The following is a 23847-nucleotide window of genomic DNA, read 5'->3' as shown; positions in this document are numbered from 1 at the left end:
GCAATTTAGGAAGATAAACTTTTTTATGGGTGTGTGTGAGACATACAGCTTTCCTAAAAGGAGAAATTAATTATGAATTATTAAAACAGCTGGCTTGGGCAGCAGCAGGGTGAGATGGTTCCAGCCCCTTGGGTTCCTGTGTAACTATAAAAGCAAACCCAAGCCTGACTCAGCATCAGCAGCAAAACAAACCCTAAGTTCAACCAAACTGGAAGCACCAAACTGACCTCTAACAAGCAACTTTCTGCTTGACCAATGCAATACATTTTCTTTGTCTTGCTTCCCTGGCATGCTATGAATGTTTCCCCTGCCAGCCCCTGATGCAGGCCTGAGTCACATGCCGTCTGCTGCTGCCCAGTTCATGAATCACTGAATACTCAACAACTCATTAAAACTTTAACTTGTCTAGGTTTTGTCTTAACAGAAGCCACGAAGGTACCCAAGCTGCAGAAAGGATGACAAACTGAGTGGAAAAGGAAACTGAGCCACGGCCTCTCGCGGGATTTTCAGAAAGTAGGCAGAACCCCCACCCAAGTTAATGTTCTCTCCACTCCATAAAGTCGTACAGAAAATTAGGGGTGGGATGCGATGCTTCTTCCCAGTGTTCTCCCAGTATTGCCTCAGGTGGGACACGTTCCAGCTCCAGTAAGAGGGGACATGTCTGCTCCTGTCTTATGAGGCTCCAAGGTCTGTGGGAACTGCCATAAATAGTGTACAGATCATGTGGTGGCCTGCGGAGGAGGACACAGTCTCCACATTCTCAGGCTTATCAGTGAGGGACAGGAGGACAGAGAAGCTACAAGGACAGAGCTGGCAGGCAGGGGTGGCAGTCACGGGGAAGGGTATCCCTAGAGAAGTGACGTACACGGACAGCATCTCCCCGTCCTCTGCAACCCTAGAGGTAAGTCTGATCATAACTGTTTTTAAAAAGCCACTGTCATTTCTACATTTCTGTCCCAATGCAGACTAAGTGACCAGCTCTGACGTATCTTGGGCTGCACTGGGCCTCTCGCCACTTAAATGGCTTTGTGTAAATACTTTCTGGGGCTCAGATTCTTCACCTGCAAAATGGGTACCATGATATTATTGGCTTCATCAGGTGTCACTGAAATAAATAACATTATTTATTTAACTGCTTAAGCACAATGCAATATACACAATCTGCTCTTCCTAAACATTCTATGTTATTATTTTTCTGTATCCCCGAGTGACAGCTGCCACTGGTACAGCACCAGGCGAGGATGCAATCAAGGGCTTTCTTTCAGCACCAGCTACCAAATCTTGACCCCACTGCCAAGCGGAAGATCTGTCAAAGTGCTAGTACTTTACTGTCTCTAATTAACATGTTTTTATCACAGTGCACAAAAAGCAGAGTAAACCTATCATTCTTCAGTTAGCATTTAATTCAGTTTTTCAGACATGTAAAAGAAGAATGTATTTTGATTTTCCTGAGGCAAAACAAGCTTGAAATATAAAAGGATACATCAACAGTAATTAAAACAACCCTATGATTTAAGAGTTGTACCTATGTTTCCTTGTAATAGTGATTAATTTATTTTAAAACAATTTAACTTTTTTCCTGGCAGTACACATGTAGATTATTTCCAGTTTTTGAAATTTTTAAGTGAAGACAGCCATGTTTGTGCATAACATCTGTCCAATACTTGGAATTTCTGAAGGCTAGATTCCTAAAGAAACTGTTGAGTGGAAGAAGAGCTTTAGGGTTCCTGGCCCTTAGTACCACGCTGCTGTCCAGAAGTGTTAATTCACTCCCACCAACAGTGTGTGAGCTTGTCCTCTGCCCACTTTTGTCTATCATATTGTATATATTTTTCTGGGTTATTTTTATTTTTTATCTTTGCAATTTCTTTCATTATTTTTCCTGTCTTAAAAACTAGTCTTTCCTCATCCCAAGACTAAATATTGATGCACAGCTTCTCTCGACTATTTCAAGTAGGTTTACCTTTTTACCTTTAAGTTTTATTTAATACATCAGACCTTGATTTCTGTGTGGGTCTGAGGCAAGGCTCCTCCAACCTGAGTTTTTCTCATTTAGTCCACTGGCTGTTTAAGGACCACAAACCAAATCATCCCCCCCACACACTTAGTGTGGATTCGCTCCACACACGAGATTACCACGTGGGCTCCAGGAAAAGCTCTGACAAGGAGGCTCCCTGCCCAGCATCAGCGCCAATGAGCCTGCCTGGCTTCCTAGGACCCCTGGGCATTCTAAGGTCACTTCAACCGCACAGGAGAGACCGGGATGGACTGGCGGCTGCTCTGGTCACTGGAAGCGCTCCCGGACGACCCTTTCAGTTGATCTGTCTGTGCCTGCAAGATCTCATGTGGCTTCTCTGCTACAACTAGAAGAAGAGCTCAGTCAAGACAGGGCTTTTTCCTGTCTTTTTCATGGCTCTGTCCTGAAACTCCCATGCTAGTACACAACACATAGTGAGGCATGGTCAGTAAATACTATTCAGATGAATTAAAGGCTAAGAAATGATACATTTTATGACAGACTTCATGTTTGTAGTTTTCCATGCCCATGATCACCCTGATTTTGCCCAAATCACCTTCAGACTCATTGTTAGTTGCTGCCCTCTACAAGAAAATTCCGTTGAAAATGCAAAATAAAATTATTAACAATATTTCACTACTCACCCACGAAAGAATGGAGAATAATAAACGTTGGCAAAATGCAGAACAAATATTCTCCAACACTGGTGTTCTAAGAATAAACTCGTAAACTGTTTAAGAAAACTGCTAGACAGTATCTACGATAACTAGGGATGATACAGAAAACCACAGACCCAGCAATTTCAGCCACAACTGTCTCCAACAGACGTTTGTGTCTGCACACAAACATACCACAGCACCGAAGAACACGCTGACCTACCCGCTCGCAGCATGATCTGTAACAGCAAAGTACTACATGTAAGTCAAATGTCACGCAGTCACAAGACATACAGGTGGACACACTGTCACACAAGAAGAAAAAATAGCAACAGAAGCTATCTCCACACAGTAGAGATGAGTCTCTACATACCAGCTATGGCTGAAATATACTGTAAATATTTAAATCTTTAAAAAATGTATGGCTATAAGCCCTCTCAAAACATGACCGCTCATTTCAAGCATATCTCATCACCCATTTTCTAAAGCAGTTCTGAAGTTCTCTTTCGCAAGTGTTTTTACAAAGGATGATCAAAAATATGGTGAATGCCACCACCAGACACCAATGAACAGAAAGGCAGCCAGGTGAAAATGGCACTGTGCGTCCCTATCCCCCAATTCACTGGATCTGGAACCTTAGGCTTCTGGTACTCTCCAAAGTCAAATGACCAAACTAAAGACATCACTATGAGGACTTCCAGAGCTGCTTCAGAAAGTGGCAAGAACAATCAGGGAAGTATGTTCCAAGCACCAGGCAGGGGCGGGAGGGATATTCTGAAGAGGACTGATGGCAATGTGTGTCTTATTGACATAGTCACTGTAGTTTTCAGTCTCACCTCATAAATACTGGGGACAAAAGAAAGCAGACAGTGCTGCACAGCGACTCGGCGGCACAGCACTCACCACGCATGCTCAAGGTCCTGGGTTCTGCTTACGGTAAAAAAGACAGACAGAAGAATACACATTGTATAAGGACATTCTGAAGAGTAGAGAAACTAAAACCTGGTGAGAGAAGTTGGACAACGGGCTTCCAGGTGAGCGTGCGCGCTGAGCAGAGGGGCATCTGAGGTACTCGGGGTCTGGGGCTGTGCTGCACCTCCCCTGTACACACTGGTGCAGCTGTACACACTGGCCTGTGCACCTTGTCTATATTTCAATAGTTTACATTAAAAAAACACTGAGAGCTTTTATTGCCCTTATTTTTTTAGTAGTTTTTTGTTTTTGTTTTTGTTTTTTTTAAGCAATCATCTCTTAAAAATAACAATATAGGGGCCAGGGAGATAGCTCATCAGAATAAGCACTTCCCTGGCAAGCGCAAGGGCCTGGGTTCAATCCCTGGTTCCACAAAAAACAAACAAACAAACAAACAATATAAAAACTTCAATACATAAAAGGGTTTTCTAGGGCAGGTGAGAGAGCTCAGTGGACTAAGCACCTGCTTAGGCAAGCACAGGGACCAGGATTTGATCCTTGGTACCACATGCCACGCCGGCCTCGCCCCCAGGGACACTGAGCCTGTTACCAAGTCCAAGCATGGTGGCATACACCTATAATCCCAGCACTGAGGAGGCTCAAAACAGGAGGATCACTATGAGTCCCAGCTGCATATGGAGACCCTGTATAAGACACATAAATTTAAAAATAATAATAAGATAAAAATAAAAAGATTTTCTTCTGTTTGCAAAATCAGGTCATTATAAGAGCTGGTCAAATAGCTCAGCAGATTAAAGTGCCAGCCAGGAGTTGGATCTCCAGGCTGCTGTGCCGGCCCTACACCTGGGGCATGTTGAGATGGCAATTGAGACTGGGCGTGGTGGCACAGGCCTATAATCCCAGCTTTCAGGAGGCTGTAAACAGGCAGATCACTGAGTCTGATCTAGTAGTGAGACCTTGAACATCCTGGAGACCCTTCCCTAAAATACAAAATCAATTAATCAACCAGCTCATTACAAAGGAAGCTGGAACAGTGTTTTGTGATTAAGCATGCCCAAGTCTATCCCTTATATTGATAAAAAGAACATGGACCAGGGCATTGCTAAGCAGCTCTGCTTCTCTGCAGCAATGCACAGAAGGTAGGGTTGGGGTGGAGTATTTCTTATACACGCTACACCTTTAAGAACATCACTGAGTGCTCCTTTGGACTAGCTGACCGGATGAGACCAGAAGTCTCCATCTCTTATTTTTCAGGAGTTTTAATATAATTTCCATATGCCTACAAAGTGGAAAGGCTATCAGGATGCATTACACATCCTTGGATAATACCAACTGTCTCCACCATGAAACATCACCACAGTCAGTGAAGACAGAAAGCCAAGGTGGAAAAGGAAGCTGCCCCTTCACTGGCTGCACCTTGAGGACAAGTTCCTGAGCCAGCCAGAGCCTACTGGTCCAGCTGCCCCAGTCGGCCAGCCACTCACATCCCAGGGCTAAGGGGCAAATCCTGGGCGTCTTCCCAAGCCCTGGGGCTCTCTCTGCTTACCAGCTCACGTCATCTGGCTACTCCTTGCTTTGCTTTCCTCTTGTAGGGATGGAAGAAAAAAATACCTAAGAATAGCAGTATGGATTGAGTACTTCATGTTACTAGTTACTTACTGTGCATTTCATTAAATGTACAATGGGATTAAGACCATGGAAAAAATGCTTATTATTTGAAGCTGAATACTAAAGTACTTAAGGTGAATTATGATACCTAACACATTGAGATAATTCAGTAAAATGTAGTATACACATATAAACTAATATGACAAACATTAATTTAAATTATATGCTGGTTACATAGGAGTTACTGAACCATTCTATTTTCTATATGTTGAAAATTGTCACAATAAAGTCAAAAATATAATTTAGAATCATAAATGGCTAGTTTAAAATACTGTCATTTGTTAAAATGCAAATTTAATGTATACTTCCACATTTCCACCCAAAATATATCCTGACACAACCTCATGAAAGGAAGTCTACCAAGAAAAGAACAATCAAAAGCCTTAATCTATTGTCAACGTACTCTTTAACCCAATGATGAAACTGCTAGGAACTTCTCCTATGAAAATAATATTAGCTACACATAAAAATGTGGATACAAAGGTATTCATTACACTGTTGTTATGACAGCAAAGCAGAGGGGACAACTAAACATCCAATCTTAGAGAATGGTTAAATTATGTAAAACAGTCACACACACACAGGAAAATCACACTGAATTAAAAATCCTGAAGAAACACATCCAATTATAGAAAAAGGTATTCAGAATATATTAGGTAAGGGGAAAGTTAAATATAATACAGCCTGTTTTTTCCTGTCTCCTTATGAAGACATCCTGAAGCACAGAAAGGGCATGGGGGAGGAGAGTGAAAGAGGGGAGGGGAGAGAATGGTAGAGGATGGGGAGCTGACATCTATCTATACTGAGATGAAAGGTTATCTTCTTTATGCGTCTTCATTAATGACATGAACTGATTTGTTGGAAACAGGTTTACGAAGAATTAACTTTCTCAAATTTTGTCTACAAAATTTTTGAAGTATCATGCTTTCGCTGACAGACTAAGAATGCAAGTCATTCACCATGACTCTGCAGCACATCCCACCCCTCCTGCCAGCTCCTGACCCCTACTTTCCTATCTCCCACACCAGAAGTGTGGTTTCTTCTCAGCCTTCCACACCCCATCCTTCCCCTGGTTCTCACCTCAACTTCTCTGTTGTTTCTGCAGACACCTCTTTGTACACAGGCTGTACATGACAGTCACGCTCACTCTGTGCTCTCTCTCTCATCTATTAGAAAAGGTCAGTTGTATTCACCAAATACTCCTTCTGAGTGTCCCTCACTCCTCACTACTCCTGGTGCCAAATCTTACTTGAGTTCTGAGGCCTCTGATGGGACCAGAACCAAGGGCCCTGTGCCTCAGGTCCTTGCTGCAGTCCTATGACATGCCCACTCTCCTACAACTGGATTGCTCCCTCAGTGATACCTATTGTTTAGTGAAACACCAAACTCCCAATTACCTTTCCTGTTTTGTAGCTCATACCCTGTAATACTTAGCAGAATCCCTGGCACAGAGCTGCATTTGAATAAACATTTTAAGAGCAAAAATTCTTTAACCTAGAGATGCCATTTTCTGCCAAACCCATCTCCAAGCCTGCCCCCGACCCTTCCCCACAGCCTCACCTCCTCTGCACTCTTCGGGGGCTCCTCACTTTCTCCCCACCAGCCTTCCATGACCACTGCCCACAATGGTGACCAACCCTTCTTCCATTTCCTGTGGTATCTGCTGTAACCACACAGGCAGACCCTTTCAGTATGCTGACTTAGATTCTTTTTTATGTGCTGGATGCTTATAAATTTGTTCTGCATAAAATTTGAACTTCTTAGAGACGGGACATTATTTATACTTCTTTTGGTCATCCAACTCATACTAGAGTTTTGTGGTGCCTGGCTCAAACTATAAGCTGAGTGTAAACATTCAATATTCATCCATTTAACATGAAGTAACAACAAAGCATTAGGCAAAAAGGGAAGGGAAGGAAGGGGATGGGAGGGGAGGGGAGGGGAGGGAAGGGGAAGGGGGAAGGGGGGAAGGGGAAGGGAAAAAGGAAGAGAGACAGAGTGGGGAAGTGGGGAAGGAGAAAGGGAAGGGAAATGAGAACAGAAGGAAAAGGGAATAGGAAAGAGAAGGGAGAGGGAGGGGAGAGAGAAGTGGAAGGGAGAGAGGCAAGGGGAGGGGGAAAGAAAAGGGGAAGAGAAAGGGAAAGAGAAAGGGAAAGGGAAAGGGAAAGAAAGAGGCCAGTCAACATTGAGATTAGAAATGAATTGACTACCTAGACTTCTATTGCATATCGACATAAAATCTCTCCCACCACTTCACAACTTCACAAAAGAAAACCCTACCTGAAAAGCTCAACTGCCTTAGCCTGGCCCATTTACACAAAGTCCTGACTTGCCCACACCAGTTACTGGCTATTCCCTCCGTAAGCCTGGCACCTCTGGCTCTCTGCTTCGTGCAACTTGTTTTCTTTCCCAGGAACAGTCTTCCTTTGCCTCAATGCCCTCCTTTACCTTCTCCGTCTGCCAAGCATCCCCTTGCCTTCAAGCACAGCTTAGAAATCTTATCTATGAATGATCCTGAGCAGGAAGATGGAATCAGTCAACATTATCTTCCTGCTAATTAATGTTACATATTCTTATCAGTTATATGATGGCTTTTAACATTCTCACACATACATATAGTAAGATGTTTAAGGACATAATTTATGCATCCTTGCATGCTGAGCACCTAACACTGTACCTAACATCTCATAGGTAAACTTAAAAAAGAAAAAAAGAAAAAGAAAAGTAAAAATAGAACTGATTTTTAACTCAAAAACACATAGTACACCCCGAATTAGGCCCAGCTCCACCCTCCAGGAGCCCTCCTTCCGCGTCTAGCCCAGGCCAACAGGCGCTCCTGGGCGCCAGAGCTGCCAGCTCCTCCAGTACCCACCCATCTGATGCAATGGATACAATGGACCTCCTTTCTAGCTTCCCCAAGATACAGAAGAATCCTTTCTCTATTTGTTTTAGTGGACAGACACTTGGTTTATTTCACACAGAATTTTTATTAGGAAGAAAATCAAGTCAAGAAAACTTCACACCTGAAAAGCAGCGGTGCACAATGGTTTGCAGAATGCCTCTTGCTGCTCTGTACTTAACTAAAAAGTCTGGCCTGGTAGCCCCTTGGAGCCTTGCTCCTCTTTCTCCCCTTCCCCTCAATCCTGTCTGTAGTGGACAGGAAACAAGAATCTCAGGGTGCTCAGCCACAGTGGATTCGTGTTGCTTCTGCTCTATCCAGACCGGGTGAGGTCACCAGAGCCTCTGCAAGACCCACAATTCCTTCAGCAGACTGCTGATGCTGTTTTCTTCAGGTATTCCTGTCCCCTCACCTCCACATAGCTCTCAAAAGCTCCCTCGCAAGTCCCCAAGATTCTACTCGGCCTCCAGGTCCGCATGCCCCATGAGTTCCCGCCCTCCTTGGTCTACCTTGGCCACCCAGACTTTCCCCAACACAGAGTCCTGGGCAGTGAGTGGATGTCGTGGCTGGCAAAGATGCTATTCCAAACCAGGATTTTAAGTGGCTTCCCCAGCTGCCTTGTGGCCCCAAAAGGGGGCACTGACTTTAACTGGGGTCTTTCCAAGGGATCATGCCACAAGATCAGTGAGCATCAAAACCGCAATATTTGTTCAGATACCCTCCACACGGTTCTCATCTTCTGCTAGAAAGATGTCACATCTCTTACTAAACTGAAAGAGTGTTCTCACTTCAAGGAGTGACTATGACTTCAACCCACTTCTCCAGGATCCCTGGCAGCCAACTCAGCTGATCTTCAACAAATGCCTTTTAGAATTACATAGGAGTCTGAAAAATCAACAGGCTGTAAATACACAAATCAACCTTATGAGTCCTTCAGCTACCTCATCACAATAGAGCTGGGCCCAACATGCAAAGCAACAAGTATTAAATTGAAGAAGAAACAAATGCTCTTCTTTTTTTCTGGACTTATATTCATCAGAATCCTTTTCTACCTTAGGATCTCTATTCTGTGATGTCTCTTCTGGGCTCAAAGCAAATTTATAAAGAATTTTGCTTTTATACACACTCTAAACCTCCTTATAAATCTATTTTTTCTCCCTCCCTCTGAAAACTGTTCCTATGTTGCATCATTTTCTTCTGGAATCATCCTTCCTATACTTTAACTAGTTAAAGTTACTTATTTACTCTTATCAGTATCTAATGTGTATCAGGCACTAGGCATGTTCATAGTAATTATTTGATTTTGAATCTTTATGAATATTTATAACTTCAATACATTTTTTAAAATGTATTTAGTGATTTGGTCCAGGGTCTCACTGTGTAGATTAGACTCACAGTGATCCTCCTATCTCACCTCCCCAGCACTGGGATTACAGGCATACAGCACCACTCCTGGTTTCGAGGCTGGCACGGCACATCTAGGGTTCCAGGGCTGCCACGGCATGAGGTACTGAGGATCGAACCTTCACCCTTACACTTGCCAGACAGGAACTCTGACTGCTGAGCTATCTTCCCAGCCCCAGTTTTTCTAACTTTTGTATTATGAAAATGTTCAAACATATGCAAAGTAGAGAGACTAGTATATAAACCAAACATCCTACTTCCAATTAAAAAAAATATCCTACTAGTCACTCATTTTCCCCAAACCACCAAAACTGAATTATTTAAAAGCAAATCTCAGACATGATGATCTCATCCATAAACAGTTTATCTCTAAAGATAAACTGTATATTCTCATAATCAGAATACCATTGTTATGACTGTCAATCATGATTGTCAACTCAGGTGAACTGAGAGAGACCAGGTAAGACACATTTCCAGGTGGATCCAGGTGGGGCAAGGGGCACCACCTCAGGGATGGTATCTGCTTTTCTTCTCTCCAGCCCACTGCCTTTGTGTAGCTTTAAGGTGAATAGCCTTGCTCTACCACGCCCTTCACCCATAATGCATCTGCTCTGAATCCTGATGACCATGGGTTGAAACCTCAAACCCCTGAGCCAAATGAAATTAGGAATGTTGGGTACTTTGTTTCAACAAAGGGAAAGGTAACCAGTATAATTATCAGAACTAAAATCAATTGGTCATAATTCCATTATACCAAAATCCTACCAGTTCTCAAATTCTCTGATGTCTCTTTTTATCCTTTTGTTTTGGAGCACTCGACACTGACCCCCAGTTCTGCAAACACTAGGCATGAACTTCTTCACTTATCTGAGCTATACCCTCAGCCTTCAGTCTTTAGAATCCTAACATATTTTGCTGAGGAAAGTAAGGCTCTCAGATGTAGTAACTTCTACAAGGCACAGTAGCTCCTGTCTGGGAGGCTAACCCTTGAGGATCAAAAATTCAGAGGCGTCCTTGGCAACTCAGCAAGATGCTTTCTCAAAATAAAAAGGGCTGTGCAGCATGCATGAGACCCCCAGATTTATTCCCCAGTATTACATAAAAATAGTAACAATAATAATAACAGTAACTTTCTACATCTGAGCCAGCACACATCACATTTCTCGATTCTTCTCTCAATTCAGTCCTGCTCCCTTTACATAATGTTTAGAAAAGGCCCACATAGTATTTTATTACCTTTGCAAGAGTGGCCTTCTCTTTTCTAAGTACTTTAATTTTAGCTAAATAACATAAACATGCTGCAGTGTTTATAGTGAAGGGAGACTTTTCCTGTTTTGATCTTCCATTGCCCAACAATATAAAGTAAACAGAAATCTAGTAAGCCAAGAAAATCAGTTTATATGCTCTGTGCTGTACTCTGGTGCCTGTGGCTATTCACACTGAGGTCTCCCACAGGCTCCACAGGTATCATCAAATGACAATGGTTATGACAATGATTTCAGTCACCATAAGCAGCTTCTAGCAAGGAGAAACAGGAATAGTCTGTCCTGCAGAATGAAAGACTACAGAATTTTATAAACACCTTTAAACTTCTTAGGAGAAGCATTACCATTGTCCTTCACAGATCAATCCTGAAGAGGTGAATGAGCTGCAAGACAAAATCTTCCAGTGACTCCTTTTCAGTTAAAAAGAAACTTAAGTATAAACCATGTTGCCATCTTAAACAACTACCTGATATTTCATATACATTTAAAAAATAGAACTGTAAAGGACCTCTTTCATAAGTCCTAGGTAAAGACACTTTGGGGATTTAAAAACATTTAACAATGAAACAAAAAGCTGCTTGAAAATAATCTTTCAAAGTTATAGAACACAAACCAAGTAAGGCACAAAATAGATTCCTTTATACTGACCTTCAAAAATATTGTCCTAAGCTCAGCTGGATCTGCTCTCTTAGTTAAAGCCACCTATAAATAAACATAAAAATGTTTATGTTATTAGAATAAAGCTGAGAAATCAAGCTAGCAGACTGAAGGAAAATAAACTTCAGGTTAGAATTCAGTGTATTTCATTTTTGTATTAAAGTACTAAAATGCCACAGTGCATAAATTAGTCCCCAGATTTCAAATTACACTCCATATGTGGCTTCTAGAATGGTAACATTCTGAAAAGAAACCAGTAGTTAAAGTTCTTAAGATCGAGAGTTTAATCATATCATTTCTTAGAAGAAAAAAACAAAAGCTCAAACAGATCTGTTAACACCTGGCATGTTTAAACTACATTCCAGAGTATGTCCTGTCCTTCCAGAGGGGAATATTAAATATTACGCTAAAGTACAACCTCTTTTGCTAGTTATGCAAGGAAACATATCTCTTAAAGAAGTCACTGAACTAGGCAAATCACATTAAATAACCTAAAGGAATTACTTCCTACAGCTCCACCAGGACATCTAGGAATACCGCACTACCTGGGAATGCCAAGAAACTTAAACTCTTTCCAAAGTTTTAATTTAATAAATCAGAAGTCTCCAAAGGTATGACTATTATTCTCTAATTCTAGAAACACAAGGGGCTGTGGCTAGCTTTGAGTAAAATTCAACAGATTAACTAAAAATGTGTGTTGTGCTTAATTCTAAAGGCTACAAAATCCACAAACATCACTGGAGAAAAAGCAAGAGAAACTTGAATATGACTGGCTCAGACCAACACAAAAGAGCCCTTATTAGAACCGAACAGTGGGCTTATTCAGCATCCCATCACCCAGTCCTGCTGGCCAAAACTGTCATGAGACTGAATTCTCACCAAGCACAGTGCTACACCATGATACAGCCAGGGAGAGGTTCCTGGAACCACCCCAACACTGGAGCCGCGTCTCTATCCACAGGGAGATTTATGCAAATTATTCTAAACCCCTTGTGTGTGTTTGTAAAGCCTCTGCTGAGACCTCTGCACAATGGGTTCTCTGTCTCTAAATATGGAGCTACTTGAGCTCCTTTGCCACCACTGTCATGAATAATTTTATTAATTAATCACTGGAAGGGGAGGTAATACTGCTGAAACCAACTGGATGATCACCACGTTGCCCAAAGCATAACTGATAACTTTCCATTTTAGCGGAGTACCTGCAACCACCCATGCAATAAGAATTTGCACTCTAGGGCCAGGGAGATGGCTCAGTGGGATAAGCACTTCCCTGGCAAGCGCAAGGGCCTGAGTTCAATCCCCAGTTCCTCAAAAAAAAAAAAAAAAAAGAATTTGCACTCTTTTTCTTAAAATTCTGAATTAATCAGCATTCCTCCTGTTCAATAAGAGAAAAAAACAGATTCCTAACCAACCAACTTGGCCAAGATAAATGACACTGAAAGTTTCTGAAGAGTTTTCCCTCTGGTGAGGTCCCCACAAGTGAGGTAAGATGGGGTGGGACAAACACTACTGGTGTAGATGTCATAGAAAGTGCCTCTCATCCCCATGTCCAGGGCAGGCAAATTCCCTCCTCCATGGGAAGAATTCTCCACCTTATAACAGTCTATCAGTAACATTTTTTTTCTTTTTTATGAATTTAGGACAGGGTCTACAGGGTCTCACTACACAGATCGGACTCATAGTGATCCTCCTGTTTTCAGCTCTCAGGTGCTGGGATTGCAGGCACGCCGCCATGCCCGGTCTCAATTGCCATCTCAGCGCACCCTGGAAGCAGGGCTGGCACAGCACGCAGGGGATTGAACCTCCGCCACTGTGCTCTGCCGAAGCAAGTGCTTTAGTCTGCTGAGCTATCCTACCAGCCCTATCAGTAACTTTTTTAAACTAGCATGTGGTAGCTAAAGTTCTTAGTTTGTTTCCCTTTTAAAAGCAGCAGAATTTTTCCACATATGAACAAGTAGCCTTATTCTATCTGAATACCATAGCCTTATACCTTCTCCATTCACTATACCATGCACTTTGTAAAGGCTTTCCTGACCAATACTATCTTAGAATGAATTTCCCCCGCCCTACAATCCCACACTGTGCTTACTGATCCCAAAATGATCGAAGTGCACCTCTGTGAGAATATCTGAAGTGTTCACTTTGTAACTTACACAGTATTTAGGGCATAGAACACAAAAGAAAACAATCTGTACAGCGAACGGCCAACATTCACAAATAACATCAGCAAGAGGAAGGCAACTTCAGAGTTTTCAAAGCATGACTATTAATTTTTCAGGTCTTCACTGAGTGAGGTGGGACATATATTACTGCTTACGTCCCTGTGTCTTCTCAGTCTTCCGATCACAAATCTCCTACCTCCTACTGCATCACACTGTAGGCAACTTCTATGTGAATCTAATGTAACCCAGGAATATTATATACCACACAGAGAGAAATCAAGGGTCTCCCAATTTCTCCTCCCAACTACCTATTTGTAGTGTCCATCCATGTTCATATTTAAGGACACAGCTTTCATATCAAACCATCCTTGCCCGGGGTGCAGGTCTGACCTCTTAAAACTCTGAGAGCATGACCTTGATGCTCTGACCTCTTCAGTCTCATTTTGCTCATCTATGAAACAGGAACCCTTGAACAGATGCAAGGATGATACGAGGCAATTCATTTAGGGTTAGCACTAAAAGTACTGTACAATTAAAGCACACAACAAATGGTATCTATCATTATATTATGTATCCAAAGGTTTTGTATTATATTCTATTATTCTCACTCTTAAGCAAAACTTCTAAATGATAAGTAACCTGATTCAAAAAAAGAAGGGAGAAATTGGGAGGAAAGAAGCAAAGAGAATTTATGGAATTTAAAAACCACCAAACAATTAAGAAATTCTAACTCGTGTCTAACTCTCTATTGTCCTAGTCCCATTGAATGCTATTATTTCTTAACTATAGATATGAAATTTGCATTAAATAGTTAATGATCAATATGGAATTTTCCTGAGGCTCACTGAAATGTTTATTAGGTTCTAGGTTCTTTCTGGTTAAGCATGGATACCAGTGGATCAATACAGGGTAGACTGAGAAAAGTCACCACCAGACCTGGACTCATGTCTGCACTAATTGCATCTGTTCCCTACTCATCAAAGGCTGTGTTTTTCTTGGAATTTCCACTATTTCCAGCTCCTATTCTTACTCATCTGTCATCCACTGTGAGGGAAGAATACTTCCACAGCATCACTGAAGACCACAAAAAATTGCAATGAGAAGAGCCAGTATTCTGAATATTTACCTAAATGGATTCTACCTACTGGCAAAGCCAATACCCAGGTAGTTCTGTGATATGAACTATAAAAGGGGAGCCACAGAAATGCAGATACCCTTTAAAATTAATTCAGAACAGCTAATTAGCATGCACACCTTACTTTACACAAGCCTGGAATTATTAGACTTAATTTATTCTTGGGCTTCAGAAGATTTATCCAGCTTTAGATTGTTTCCAGAAGGCCCATATTCATTGTTATTTGTGTGTTTTTCATATACGAAAACCATACCCTTCTTAAAATCTAATTGCTATATTTTTATCATTAGTCTTCTGAATTTGCATCTTTTGCATATGAATTCCAACATCAAACAAAACTTTTATATCAAAAATGTACATCAAGGATATGGCTTTCAAACATAAAGAGTAAATTACAAAGAAAGAAAAAAACTAAAAGTTCTTTGCAGATGACTGAAATATTTCATTTCCGTCAAACAATAAATTCTCTACTCTGTTAAATAACATTTCACACCATCCCAAGGTTAAGAGGGAAGGGAAAAGGGTGTTTTACCAGTTGAAAAACTCTTCATTAATGCTTCATACAAAAATTGAGAGAAGTGCACAACTGCTTTCATATGAAAATTCCTAGTCTTAATGTAGTTCCTCAAGGAAAAACTTGAGAATCATTAAACATTTAACACTTTTTGTTTTTGGTACTGGGGACTGAACTCAGAACTTTGCACTTAACAGGCCGGTGCTTAGACCACTGCACTATCTCCCCAACCCAAAACATGTAGCACTTTTGACAAGACAAACACTAGCTATATTGTGGGGAATCATTCAGACTGAGCCAATGCTCAGTGATGTCTGAGTACATCCAATGATGTGAACCCGCTGCCTAGTGCAGGAACAGAACAGGATACAGTCATGCAGTCAGGACTCAGCACCGGACAATCATGCTTACATGAGCAAGCATGTAAGAATGTAAATGTGTGATAAAATGTGTAAGAATTATACAACAAAGATGCAAGCTGCTTTTGTGCTCTACTTGGCTGCCTACTACTGCTGTACTGCTGATGTCTTGCACATATGTACTCTTTACCCTGCAAAAATCTTCCTTGGGCCCCTCCTCCAAGCTGGCTGACTTATATTCATGAGACTAGATCACTGATTGTGCCTGAAAAACACGCTATGTATAGCTCAAGCTTAAAAAAAAAAAAAAAAATCAACAGTACAACTTCAATAACTGAATAACTGGTATTAAAAAGAATGTGGGGCAGAAAGAAAAATATGACAAGAACCAGAAAGATACCTTTAAGGACTGATGAACTCAGTTTCATTCTAATACAACTTAGAGCAGTCAAAGGGAAGGGTCTTGCAGAAAAGACTATTCCTATTTGTAGGAATATTTTCTAAACTTCCCCCCTTTTTATTAGTAAATAATTACATTTATTTACCAATAAATTAGTATTTACATTTATTGTGGACAGTTTGTAACATGTATAAAATGAATCTTAATTTTTTTATTGTCCCCTTCCCCTTCTGTCCTTCCCTGCTCCCTCTAATACTTGCCCTCCTTCGTATTTGCGAAAGCTCTAGTTCCCTTTTCTCTTCATCCCTTTTCCCTCTCTCCCCTCTCCATCTTTTGCTCCCTTTCTCATTTGAAAAAAAGATCTCCCTACTTCTTTTTATCTTTTATTTTGCTCTTTATTTATATTTTGGGTTTCTCATGTAAGAGAAACTATATGACTGTTAAATCTGTACATTTGGTTTACTTCACTTAATATCATGATCTTGTGATGCATCCATTTACCTATAAATGCTTCAAGTTTATCTTCTTTATGGAAGTGTAACACATACATTTTCTTTGTCCATTCTTGGTTGATGGGCATAGAGACCGTTTCTACGATTTTTGAAACAGTTATGAATTGTGCTGCTATAAACATGGGTATGTATCACTGTAATATGATGACTTTAACTTGTTTAGGAAGATGCCTAGAAGAGACAGACCTGTGTTGAATTTCTATTTCATCTTTTAAAATAATCTCCATATTGATCTCCATAGCTGTTGCACTAGTTTATATTCACACCAACAATGTACAACACAGTTCCTTGTGCCACAGCCTCCCACATGTTATTTGATGCCTGGATGATAAATAAAAAATTGGGCAACAAAAATAAATACACTTCTCAGCAGAAGCACAGATATGCAAATAAATACATGAAAAAAATGTTCAATATCACCAGCATTGAAGAAATGTAAACTGGCTTTCTTATTCTATAGTATGTCCATGGTTATAGGCTCACTATTAATAATAAATCATGGTGCTACAAAACCATGCACTCAAAATGGTTATGTCTACTTTCCATTTTTATATAAGACAGCCTATACAAAATAAAGATTCCTCACTTGAAGAATAAAATGCAACGACAAATGAGGCTCTCTTCTCACTCTGGGAAGCTCTAAAGATGTGAGATCCTCATCTTCCCAGGGCATCTTACTCCTCAGATGATTCCAGCCCAAACAAACAACAAGAAAGGAAGAATGTTGATTCTTTCATGGTAGAGACACAAGATCCTAGGTTCAACCCCCAGAACCACACACACACACACACACACACATACACACTGCCACATACAAAAAAAGTCAGATATTTACAATAAAAATCAGCAGCTCCCTTCAGATCTGTGATTCTCAAAGTGTGGTACCTGAACTGTCAGTACCAGTATCACCTGGAAACTCTAGAATGATACTGGTAGGGTCCAGAAGACACTGTAGGGTGGAGCTCAGCTGTCTGTGTTTCACAAACCCTGCAGGCTGTCCTGACACAAAGTTTAAGAAACACAGCTTTAGATGAAGTGGGGCTGATCAGGACTTTCAGGTTTTCACTTAAGACCAAAGTGTTTGTAAAAGATCAATGGAATCCCAATCAGAATCTCCCAAACAGGTGTCCTAAAAGCTCCCTACAAGACTAAAACTGTATGTACATGAGCACAGCACCTGTATTTTATAATCTAAGGCCACAGCATTTGTTGCTGTATCATGAACTACACAACACTGCTTTCCTTCAGCAGTATTTCTCCAATTCCCTTCCCAAACTTGAAATGTCTGAGTTCAGAGGAGCACAGCCTTACATAAGTATCACACATATGAAATAAAAACCAGTAGCTTACAGTATGTACATAAACAAGCAAATGTGCACTGATAAGGGCAGAATGAGCAAACAAAAACATCCTCGCACTGTCTTTTGTGTTTGAGGAATCAAATGTAGGTGAACCTGAATCCCAGTGAGAGGCACCCTGTTGTGTAACCTAACAATTTAGCAGCCAGGATGACCCTTCTTCTCTAGTTTCCTGCAGTGTCGAGACTTAACAGTTACAACTATACTTCCCAGACTCCCTTGCAGCTATGAGGTCCAGGTGCCATCAGTAAAATGAAATAGGGTGACATTTGTAAATCAAAAATTTGAAAGTTGAGGTCCACACTCCTGATGGGAGGGTTTGATTTTCCTGTAGGTCCTTCCTGTCTTCCCATAGAACTGGCAACACTGTCTTGAGACATGCGCTTCTTAGCAGGGAGCATCCTGGCTCCACAGGCGGCCACTACTTCCTTGGTGGCCTGCTGTACTGGGAACTTCTAAAAGTCATTCCTGAGAGCTCAACCTCAAATGTTTCCTCACCTTCACCAAAAAGCTCTGTAAGCCACTTAATATGTTGTAATAAATCTCCCTTGTTTTAAACCAGCCAGAGTGTATTCTGTTCTCTGCAAGTGAACCTTGACTGATACAATTGGTAATTGCAAAAGAAAGCTTGGAATTCCCAAAAAACCACAATTACCATTAACTTGAAGAAAGAAAGAAAGAGTTGTCTCATCAAGTTTAAGAAAATGTTCTTATTGAAACAGCTAAGTCACTCATCCTTTAGGTTTCCTTAAATCCTAATAAATGAAAGATGGTAATTATGGAAATAGTTGACATTAAAACTAGTACACAACAAGATGCCAAGTGAAGCATTCTTCAAATCACAACTTTTCTTTGTAATCAACCTTCAAAAGTTCCTATCACTCAACAGTTAACTTACAAAGTATCTAATGCCACAAATGTTAACCCACTTGGTAATTATACAAGCGGGTCATTTCAGGGATACTGGAAAGTTTATCAGAACAACTCAGCAGGCTGTGACATATGCTGGCGTTGACTCTGCTGTGCTGTAGACAAACACTAACCAACTGTAAAACCATAACCATTAAGTGTGATAATAAGAAGCAGAATATAGGAGTTAAGAAATGCACAGCAGTGTCTTCACTGTAGGTTCTGTTATGCCAAAAAGGCCTTAAACACACTGATTTTAGATTCTACTATCACTGTCATTAAGCGAAAGCTAACATTCCAGCAGATGGTCCCGAGTACAGAACTGACAAGAGAGAGTATGCATCTTTTCTAAAAGATAATTTTTTCTGTTTACATCCTCAATTCTTTATTGAGACAGAAGATGCTTACTCATGCTGACATCAACAGGTGATAGAAACTTTAGGAGAAAGAAGGCTGACCTGTGCTAACACATTAACTTCGGGCTTTGCTAGTAACCTTTGGTTTCTTCATCCCCAACAAGGATAAAATGGTGATAAACTCCACCTTATCTAATTCAGAAAGGTACCTAACAACCAGTTAGGATGAAAGGCAAGCATCCTGTAAATCCTACACTGATAAAATTATAATGGTTACATGATCTTAAAAAAACAGCTGAGAACAAGATTGTGTGACATTTCTAATCCTGAGCATAAATGGAAAGAAAAAAGATCCAACATATGCTGACTTCAGAACCAGGCAAGAGAAGACAACAGGCTAAGAAAACAAAATAGTTTGTTAAAATGCTATGAGATAACCACTATTTCATTAAGAAAGCTGGAAAATCATCCTGAGGCCCAGTCACTACCAGCAGTGCCCAAAACTGCCCCAGAATGTCTTCACAAGAAATCCATGTAGGCCTCACAGGAAAAGCCGATCTCTACCTTGGCTGCCTCTCAGGTAAAAGGAAATGAGAAGCTTCGCATGCACTGCTTCCTCACCCTGCCCTCTTCCCCACTGATCTTGCACACGTGAGCACGTGGCTGGCTAAGTTAGGTCACTTGTTTGTGTCCTGAATGCAATGAAGAGACAGGAATTGAACTTTCACTCTGGTGTCGGGAGAGGCAAGACGTACTGTGGGGTGTTCCTCTCAGGCAAGAAAGGACAATGGATGGCTGGAATCTCCAAGTGAATCTGAACAGGCAGTCACTAGCCAAGCATGATCTCCCTTTCTTTCCAAATAACCCTTAAGAAGTGAAATTCTTTTCCTCCACAGTTGAGAAAACTGCAGGCCACACACAGACTGGTCTATCGCAGGTTCATACCTTTCCCACCAGGTTACGGCCCATGTACCCAGGTTGCCTTGGACTACGGTTTCTCAGCATTTGCTCCAGTGATCATTCACTGCTGAAATGTCAGGTACACTATAAATGTTTAGCACCATCCTTAGCTACTACCCAGTAGATGTCAGTAGCAACCTACACCCCACCATGTTGTGACACCCCAAAACAGGTCACCAGACCCTGCCACATCTCCTCTAGGGAATAACTCTACCCCACCCTGATCTTGATTGACAGCCACTGGCTTAGAAGGGGAGGCTCTACTTGCTCACTAGCTGTGCACCCCAAGCCCTAAAGAGACAAGGCCAAGTGTGTCAGCAGCCCTGCCCCCAGGGGAATGGCAGACTGTCATTGAGTAGTTGGTACAAAGTGTGTGCGGTATACGCTGTAACAAGGCACACACAGTGGGAGACGACGAGGACTCCACTCAAGTTGGGGAGCACAGGCATGAAGTTGTAAACTGGATCGCTTATTAGTCTCAATAACAATAACATGGAGCTCACTTTTACTCAGTGCCAAGCCTGACAAAAGGCTTTGTATTGGATCTCATTTAAATAATCATTTAGGGTGAGGAGTCATTAAAACCCTGCTTTTCACACGAGAAAGTTGAGGTGTTTCTTAAGAGCTTTTTTTCTTTTTAATTTTAACTTATTTATTCTTTTAACATAGGGTCTCACTATGCAACTCAGACTCATAGTGATCCTGTTGTCTCAGCCTCCCCAGTGCTGAGATTACAGGTGTTCACCACCATGCCTAGTTCCAGGGTTCTAGGGCCAGCACAGCATGCTGCACAAGGGATCAAACTCAGGACTCCGTGCTTGCCAGGGAGGCGCTTATGCTGTCCAGCTGGGGAAATGAGTCCTCATAAATGAGTCCTCACAAATCATATAGCCAGAAACAACTGGAGCCCAGGGCATTTTGATACTAATTGTAATGCCTATAGGATGTGCCCAGTTTGGTAAGGATAGATAGTTTAAGGCTACTCTAACAAATCATGACACCAGACAATACTGTAGCAGAGACCACTTTGATGTTCTCATTCATTTAGCCTTATTATGCGTAAATACCCATGGTTCAGAAGGCAGGCCTGCTTAATGCAGAATATTACTTTCCAGTATTATATGCAGAACTTAAGTCTTAATTTTTTAAAAAGCATCAAGGTTACAGTATAATTAGAACAGCTGCAATTGTTAATTACTGCTCCCGATATAATTTGTTACATATTAGCAAGTGTCAAATTACTACTGCTCCTTAAGTGAATAAAAACTGATTGTACTATTCTGAAGACTGGAATGTGTGTTCCTGGTAGGGAACAAAAGAATATAAAAAGTCTATGACATATTTATAAAGTGCTGAAAGGCTCTACTTAGGAGATCACAGGTTGTGAAAGCCCAGATAATGCCATAAAAAGTTAAAATGACTTCTGGGAGAGAATACCAAACTTAATAAATACAGAAGCAGAGAACACCCGACATGAAAGGACAATGGCGAAGTTACTTGCACTAAATAATACCTTACCTATTTCAAATTCTGCTCTGCATCAACCTCATCTAACAGAAGCATAATTAAGAACCCAGAAGGAAGCAAAAGGAAGAAACGGAGCTATGCACGTAGCAGGAGTTGCAGCCCAGTGACTGCCATCTTTCCCCTTCCCAAGCCTTCCTGCACCCACGTCCACAGCCCGGGGACTCCCGCCAGGTCTCTAAGCAGCCCTCTGTCTCCAGGTCAACAGCTAACACTTCTACAGCTTGTGCTGGCCCAGCTCCGCTCAGCTCTGCGGGCTTCTGACCTTCCAATGCCTCCCAAAAGTAGGTGCCACTTGACAGGAGCAACTCAGGCACAAGCAGGTTGAGTAGTTCACGTAGCAAGTGGCAGAACTGTAACACAAACACAGAGCGGTAACTTTAAGCATAACACCACTCTGTCTCTCAGAGGAAAAGAGGAGCATGAAGCAGAGGGTTCAAGAAGAGCCTGAAGATCAAAAGAAAACGAAGACACAAAAAGCAACCATGATGTACGTGGCCGTTAGTTAAAAGACAACTGAAACCCTATTTTGAAACTATACACTTAAATAAAGGCAAATGAAAAAAAAAATGTATACAGAACAGATATGTGGCGTTATTAAGGAATTGTTCTAATTTAGTTCTAGATCTGATAATGACATTGTAATTATGCTTTTAACAAATCTGATTTATTGCCAGATGTGGTGCAGGGCCTGTAAACCCAGCATTCCAAGAGGCTGAGGCAAGAGAATCGCAAGATCAATCCCAGCATTAACAACTTAGCAACTTTTGAGACTCTATCTCAAAAAAGGCCTGGAGACATAGTAAGGACTCTACTACTAGCCAGTAACAAACACGACCTCTTATTTTCTCTTATATTAAAAAAGCAGGGAGAAAGTAAAGATCAAATAAGATGCATCACATGGGACAGTTAGTGCCATGCCCACTAGGTACCGACACCCTTTTGGCCAGAACCAGCTGTGGACACCTGAATCCTGCTGACAGGCTCGCCGAGCTCTGAGCTAATCAGATTTCCTCTGCAGCCTGTGAATCAGCAGATTCCAAGGAAAGGAAAGCTAAGACTACTCGTGAGCACTTCGAAGAAACCTGCCCATCAGCACAGAGAAATCCCAGGAGACACTGCGCCTGCCCGGGCTCCATGTTACAGACTCAATCCCGTGAGCAAGCCCCTGCTCTTATTCCTGCCACACCACTGCCACAGTTTTATGGGAAGGAATATGTGGCTTGTGTACATTCCCTAAAAACGAGAAGGGAGTGGGAGATAACAGCAGAAAAAGCACCAAAAGCATTAGAAACACAGCCAACATCAAGAAGGATTTGACTTTCTACAAAGTTTATTTTACAGACAACAGAAGCCATAGGGCGGCGTAACAAGGAAAAGCGAAAGGCAACGTAGAACAATGACCATGCGCGTGAGCTCTGGGTCAGGCTGTCTGTGTTCAAGCCACAGCTCCGCCACGTGCAGTGCAGCCCTGCACCAGCCACTAGTCTGTGTCTCACAGAGCTTTGCTATCCTAAACATGGAAGAGTCTCCCGTCTGTACGAGGGAGAAAATACTGTATCAGAGTCCATTGTGGAGATTAAATAACTTTGATGCATATAGTGCTCAGAACAATGTCTAGCTTTCACTAAGTTTCTATAGACATAACTTAATGTTACTACTATGTGCATCTTTCAGAGCCCTAACTGTCTTACCTGTCAAATGATGCTCTCAATACCTTCCCTGATACCTTCAAAATAATTCGAAATCAAACAGTGAAGACTGGTTATTTATGTTATCTGGTGACCTTACTCCCTGCAGTCGGAGAGCTTCTCAAAGACAGATCTAGTATCCGCCTCAGTTTTAGAAGCTGGGCACGAGAACGGGGACTGATAACACGTGATATCAACTGCACACTGATGGGTATTTTCAGTAACTGGTAAGCACTGCACACATGAAGAAGTACTGCTCTTATCACGGCAACAAAAGCCAATCTTACAATATTCCCACAGAACCACTGAGGAGGATGGAGGGAAAGAAACTAAAGGCAATGGGACCACCGGGAAGCTACTGTGGTGGTATAGGTGATAACGAAAATAGTAATAATAATGCTGCTGCCGCTAATCTGAATAACAAGAACAATGACCTGCATTCACAAGTGAAAGGAAAGACGTGCTCTG

At 41.5% G+C, this 23847-nt stretch overlaps 1 protein-coding gene, 1 long non-coding RNA gene and 1 other non-coding gene across 3 annotated transcripts in view; 1 reads left to right on the top strand and 2 right to left on the bottom strand.

The window, feature by feature from the left end:
• The window catches only part of Slc25a13 (solute carrier family 25 member 13), a 276904-nt gene that overhangs the window by 136975 nt on the left and 116082 nt on the right, over nt 1–23847 (bottom strand). The window contains exons 2-4 of the mRNA XM_023716885.1: nt 21837–22041; nt 19769–19773; nt 11491–11544 (exon numbers count right to left, since the gene is read on the bottom strand). Coding sequence (XP_023572653.1) covers nt 11491–11544; nt 19769–19773; nt 21837–22041 — 264 coding nt within the window. The remainder of the gene's footprint in view (nt 1–11490; nt 11545–19768; nt 19774–21836; nt 22042–23847) is intronic.
• LOC111817155 lies at nt 786–6399 on the top strand. The gene is made up of 3 exons (XR_002821409.1): nt 786–901; nt 3504–3707; nt 6143–6399. It is a non-coding gene; the product is annotated as an uncharacterized LOC111817155 (long non-coding RNA).
• Nucleotides 1194–1321, bottom strand: LOC111817179. The gene has a single exon (XR_002821439.1). It is a non-coding gene; the product is annotated as a small nucleolar RNA SNORA30/SNORA37 family (small nucleolar RNA).

The sequence above is a fragment of the Octodon degus genome, unplaced genomic scaffold (genome assembly GCF_000260255.1).
Source record: "Octodon degus isolate 3935 unplaced genomic scaffold, OctDeg1.0 scaffold00050, whole genome shotgun sequence".
NCBI classification, from domain to species: Eukaryota; Metazoa; Chordata; class Mammalia; order Rodentia; family Octodontidae; genus Octodon; species Octodon degus.
The sequence above is the reverse complement of the archived record's forward strand: the minus strand, read 5'-3'. Positions and strand labels throughout refer to the sequence as shown.